We start from the raw sequence: 5,820 nt of genomic DNA, 5'->3' as shown, positions 1-5,820 counted from the left end.
AACATACTATAGACCAGGTCAAATTCGAACTCACAGAGAACCACCTGTCTCTGCCTTCCAAGTGTCAGGACTCACAAGGCATGTGCCACCACGCTCAGCCACCTAAGGAATTTTTAAAAACATGAACTGCTGGGCTTCTTTTCCAGAGATTCTTTATCGGTACATCTGCTATGTATGAAACACTGAAATCCTTTCAAGTTTCCCAGGATCTGCTGATACTTGAAAACCACTGATATAAGTACTATGAAATTGATGACCCTTCAGTTCTGACACAGTGAAGCCATACTGTCATGAATCCTTCCTGAATTATCAAAAACACCCAGGACAACTATGTAGTCCCAACACTCGGGAATTTGAGGCCAGAGGTTTTGCCATGAATTTTAGGTTAGCCTGGGCTACATCTTGTATTCCAGAGTAGTCTGGGATATAGAGTAACATCCACTCTCAAAACAAACAACAAAAATCTAAAATAAAATTTCTTTTTAAAAAAAAGACTCAAAAGACTAAAAAAAAATCTCAGCCAGGCATGGTTGCACATGCCTTTGATCTCAGCATTCAGGAGGCAGAGGCAGGTGGATCTCTTTGAGTTTGAGGATGGCTAGCCTGGTCTAGTGAGTTCTAGGACCTCCAGGGCTATGTAAAGAGATCCTGTCTCAAAATAAAAAAACAAATCTAAAAAAAGTCCTAGTCTAAGAGCCCTCTAAAAGAACCTTAATCTGTCTGTGGATCTCCAAAAGAGTAGTAAACTTAAAGTCAGACTAACACAAGGCCCTAGTTGTGAAGGGTCCATTCCAGACAGTCTGGGGCTTTGCAAACTTAAGTCCTCTCTGTTCATTTAGCTTTATAATCACAGAAAATCCATTAGGAACCTGGCTAAACATTATCCCTGGCTTTAGGAGTTCTGTTCTGCCAACCAGCTAAGCACACCTGATAACCATTTTCATTTGAAGCTCTGAAATAATGGAGTAGTCTGTATAAATTTAGTCTTAATCAGCATGTCAGCTTAATTTGCCAATTGTTCTTATCACACAAGTAACTTGAGTTGTTCTGGGAAGTGGTGGCACAAGCTTTTAATCCTTCCCAGTAGAGACAGGAGGATCTCAGAGTTCAAGGCCAGCATGGTCAGCCAACCGAGTTCCCTGACAGCCAGGGCTACACAGAGAAACCCTGTCTTGAAATCAAACACATAACAAAATACAAAACAGTAACAAACAAACGAACGAACAAGTAAAAGAGTAATCCTAGACTCATTTGTATAACAGCCAGGTGCAAGATCAGCTAGGCAGTCCTTGCCTGGTTTCTGAGAAGAGAAGCAAAGGAGAAAGAAATAAAGGCCAAAGTCATTCCCATTATGTGCTAGAGAGATGGCTCAGTAGTTAAGATCATTTGCTGCTCTTTCAGAGGACCTAGTTTCAATTCCCGGTACCCACATGGCAGCCTGCTCACAACTATCCATACCTCCAGTTCCAGGTGATCTGACATCCTCACACAGACAAATGTGCAGGCAAGAAACACCAGTGCACATAAAAATAAATTATAAAAAAGAAAACGAGTTGCTAAGCTGAAAAGCACACAAGGACTTTATGGAGACCCACAATTTCATTTTTTCCTCTTTGCAGGTTATCAGGAAGATGCTGCTGCTGGGTATTTAGTATAGACTTAATAAACATAATACTTTGTGATTTAATACACAGGGTTCCTTGTGGATTCTGGATTCTATGCTGTAACACTGTCCATTTTTCTTTGGTTTTAGAAAGCAGATGAACGTCCTAGTTTCAAAATTCTCTTGAGTAACATCCTAGATGTCATGGATGAAGAATCCTGAGCTGGCTGATAAGCTTCGTGGACCTACTCCTCGCTCCTACAAGCCCTAATTCCATTTTTCCTGAGGAGCTCCCTGGCTCCAGGGCTCTAGCCTTCCATGCTCTTACTGAATGTGTAAAGGCCCCTGTACATCCAGGAATGCCTTTCTTCTCTCACTCCCCGGCATAATGCTCTGAGCAAAGGCCAAGGAATTTCTGTGCCTGGTATTACCCATAACTACAAGACTCCTAACAGACTGAATTTGGGATGGGAACATTTTAAGGGAGGGAAAGATGTAAATAGCTCCACTAGTTGTCCAACAGCTTGTTGGTTAAGTGTTAAGAGTTGGGGGAAGGGGGTAGGAATGGTGCCATTAAGATGGGAGGGCTTGTTTTGATACAATAAAATTATTGGAAAGAGAGAAGTTATCTATTTTGATTTATTACACAGTCGCCCTGAAGCTCCCAGAAAATTGAAAAAAAAAATCCTATCATTAGTTTGACGTATTCCTAATCTAGAGCTCGACAGAACCCACATTTCACTCCTCTTACTCTTGTTAAAGCCTGCCTCTGAATTCTGGACGCATTCACAAACTTTGCGCAGTGCTGGCCACACAGTAGACGAAACAGTATCCTTTGAATAAATCTTAAAGTTAGGAACAAACTCAGCCAGAGCCTCATTTCCATACCTTAAGAGGAAATCAAAGAAAGGGACTTAGGGGGCCCGCGGTAGCTAGTTAATTCCAGAGAAGAGTTCTGGCTTGGGGGTAAAGCCAGGGCTGAGAAAGCGCGGGGCAATTTGGAAGAGGGCAGGGTGGGGTTGGAGGGCGGGCCCTTCACTGGACCACGTGGGATGAAGCAACTTCCTCTTTTCCTTTGTGCTACTCTTTTCTTTTCGGATTTTCGCTCCCACGGCCGGGCGTTTCCGCCGTGTTGCCGCGGGGAGCGGATCCCGCTCGCGAGGACTGCGGAGAGCAGTGGCTCCAGGGGGGAGCGGGCAGAGCCGGCGGGGACAGCAGCCCCGCGACGACGCGGTGAGCTCACAGGGCGGTCCCCGAGGCGGGGGCAGGGGCGGGGGAGGTTGTAGTTCCGGTTCCGTCACCCAGACACGTGAAGGTCGGCGAGTCGCTGTAGTGCTCGCTTCGGCCCGCGTGGTCGTGCCGGGATGGAGTCCTCTGCGTCCTCTTCAGGCTCGGCTCTGGGCGCCGTGGACCCCCAGTTGCAGCATTTCATCGAGGTGGAGACGCAGAAGCAGCGCTTCCAGCAGCTGGTGCACCAGATGACGGAACTTTGCTGGGTGAGCTCGGGACTCAGATCCGGACGCTGTGCCTACTTTTCCTGTGCCCTTGCCCCCACGGGACTTGCTAGGAAGTCGGGCACTTCTAGAGTGGGAGGTCATGACTGGACTCCAGGTTCTCAGTTTCCGTACACCGAGCCGGGAGGGACTCCGGTGACTCCTCAGGGAGACCATAGGTGCAGAGGATTGGAAGACACACACACCGCTATCCCACCCAGCACTCTGAAGCACCCAAGGTTGAAGTTGTTTAGTGGTGGCCACTAGAACTGATCAGAATCTCCAGTCCTGGAATTTTAGGGAGCCCGAATCCCAGAGAGTCTGTGACTTATGTCTGGACTGCTCAGGATTTGCCTAGATTACCCAGATATAACCCCTCCTGATGAAATGACTAGCGGCTCTGTCTCATTAAGTATAAAAGTGGCATAATCTCTCCTAACACACACAATTCATTTGCCTTCGCCGTGAGTCGTTGTGTTGTGTAATTCCAAGCCATTAAGGTTTGAAGGTTGAGAAATTGAGTCTGCTCGGAGAGGGGACTTTGGCAAAGGGGCAGAGGCGTTTGTTTGTAGCTGAGATCAAAGTGTTCTGGTTGCCAAGAGCAGCACACCGCCCTCCACTGACATAAAACCTTAAAGGATTTTAGAGGCCAAAGATAATATTCATTGGAATTGGAGAGACTCCTGAGAGTTGTGTATAAAAGCAGAGAACCACCTTCAAGCTTCAAACTATATGCAGACATTGCTTTACTTGGTCCTTTTTCTATAAACTTACATATTGCTGGACAGTGCTCTTTAGAAATGCACCATTAATTCTGGTTTGTCTCGGATCAGAGGGTTTCTCTTTTCTCTTCTCTTCTCTCTTCTCTTCTCTTCCCCCTCCCCTCCCTCTTTCCCTCCCTCTCTTTTTGAGACAAGGTTTCTGTATTCTAGGCTGGTACCATACTGAATGGATGGCTTAGAATAGCTGAAAATGACCTTGAATCCCTCGTCTTCCTGCTTCCCCTACCTTTCAAGTACCAGGTTTAGTCATTCATTATCACTTCCAGCTTTTTAAAAATGCTTTTAAAAATGTATCTTTAGAGACAGGGCTTTACTGTTCACCCTGTAGCTGTTTTGGAATTTGGAGATCCTCCTGCCTCTGCCTCCATCAAGATAGGATAGATTTTTTTCTAAAAGTCTTTGGTTCGTTATATTTGGGTGGGAGTTAGATATGATTAATGACTGTTAAGGATTTACATATCAGTCCTGTTAAGGATTGATGATGGTACTTGCCTTTAATCCTTGAGTTGATTCCCTTGAGTTTGTGGCCAGCCTGGTCTACAGAGTGGGTTCTAGGACAACCAGGGCTGTACAGAGAAACCCTATCCTGAAAAGCCTTAAAAGAATGAGCTAGAAGTGGGGCGATGGTCACAGACTGCTCTTCCAGAGTTCCTGAGTTCAGTTCCCAGCAATCACATGGTGGCTCACAACCATCTGTAATGGGATCTGATGCCCTCTTCTGGTGTGTCTGAAGACAGCCACAGTGTACTTACATATAAATAAATAAATTAATAATAAATCTTAAAAAAAAGAATGAGCTAGAAGAGAGGGATTTTTTTTCCAGTGTTATAGCCATGAGTAAGTTTCTCATGCTCTAATAAAAGAACTCTATATCTACGCTCAAGCAAGCAACCCAGATTAAAACTCAGTGGATACTAAGGGACACAGTAGAATGACGAATTGTTGGGAAGAAGGAGGGGCTAGAGTGCAATGGTGAATATGATCAAAGTATTTCATATACATGTAGGAAATTGTCAAAGCATTTTTAAAAAAAACTGAAATACAGAGCCTTCTTTAGAAAACATTAGCTTTTCATTTCTCCTTGAGGGGATTCAAGAACCTTTGGTGTGTTGGGTAGGATAATCAGTCCCCGACCTTTGGAAGCAGAGACAAAGGGGTCATAATTTCCAGGCTATCTAACCCTACATAGGAAGACTATCTCAAAAGACAATCAACACTGTTTTAAATAAACAAGGTTATAAACAAGGTTATAGAATGTTGGTATGTAGATTTTCTTTGTTCTTTTTAGGGCACCTGATTTATCTCTTAATCATTTTCTTCAACAGTTCATTTAAAGACAGTTAATGTCTAATCTAGAAAAAGGTGGGGTTTTTTGGGGGGGTGGCGAGAGAGGGTTTGTCTGTGTAGTCCTGACTGGCCTCCAATTCAGATCCACCTGTTTCTGCCTCCCAAGTGCTAACTGAAATGTAAGCCTATATCCATTTGCTTAACAATTGGTAAGATGCCAAATGTGAAAATTTTTATATAAATTTTACATATTTTATATATATAAATTTCACATAAATTTTTTCGGTCAGCATAAAAAAGACCCATGGGCTTCATCATGGCATGTGTGTTCTTTTAGCACATGTATTTCTTGCCTTCCTTTGATTTCCTTCTATCATAGTCTTCTTTCTAGTTACATGTGTCCCTCCTCCCCCCCCACACACAAACACACACAGAAAAACACTTACAATTCTAAACTAGATGCCACAGGTAAGAGAAAACAGGTCTAAATGTATTAACAAATCATATGATTTAGGCAGAATTATTTCTATACGCAAAGGACCTTTATTCGCAAGTTCCCTTTGTGATTCTGTTTCTTGTTCTCAACAGGAGAAGTGCATGGATAAGCCTGGGCCTAAGTTGGACAGTCGGGCTGAGGCCTGTTTTGTGAACTGCG

At 43.9% G+C, this 5,820-nt stretch overlaps 2 protein-coding genes across 5 annotated transcripts in view; both read left to right on the top strand.

The window, feature by feature from the left end:
* The window catches only part of Btk (Bruton tyrosine kinase), a 46,384-nt gene extending 44,160 nt beyond the window's left edge, over positions 1 to 2,224 (top strand). For all 4 annotated transcript variants that reach the window (XM_031367922.1, XM_031367930.1, XM_031367939.1 and 1 more), the window contains one exon: positions 1,754 to 2,224. In XM_031367922.1, the coding sequence (XP_031223782.1) occupies positions 1,754 to 1,825 (72 nt within the window). In that variant the 3' untranslated portion in view covers positions 1,826 to 2,224. The remainder of the gene's footprint in view (positions 1 to 1,753) is intronic.
* Positions 2,225 to 2,684: 460 nt separating this feature from the next.
* Timm8a (translocase of inner mitochondrial membrane 8A) overlaps positions 2,685 to 5,820 on the top strand; it is a 16,044-nt gene continuing 12,908 nt past the window's right edge. The window contains 2 exon segments of the mRNA XM_031376162.1: positions 2,685 to 3,099; positions 5,754 to 5,817. Of these exon segments, the coding sequence (XP_031232022.1) occupies positions 2,968 to 3,099; positions 5,754 to 5,817 (196 nt within the window). The 5' untranslated portion in view covers positions 2,685 to 2,967.

The sequence above is a fragment of the Mastomys coucha genome, chromosome X (assembly GCF_008632895.1).
Source record: "Mastomys coucha isolate ucsf_1 chromosome X, UCSF_Mcou_1, whole genome shotgun sequence".
In the NCBI taxonomy this organism is placed as follows: Eukaryota; Metazoa; Chordata; class Mammalia; order Rodentia; family Muridae; genus Mastomys; species Mastomys coucha.
Note: the sequence above shows the minus strand (reverse complement) of the source record. Positions and strands in the feature narration are given on the sequence as shown.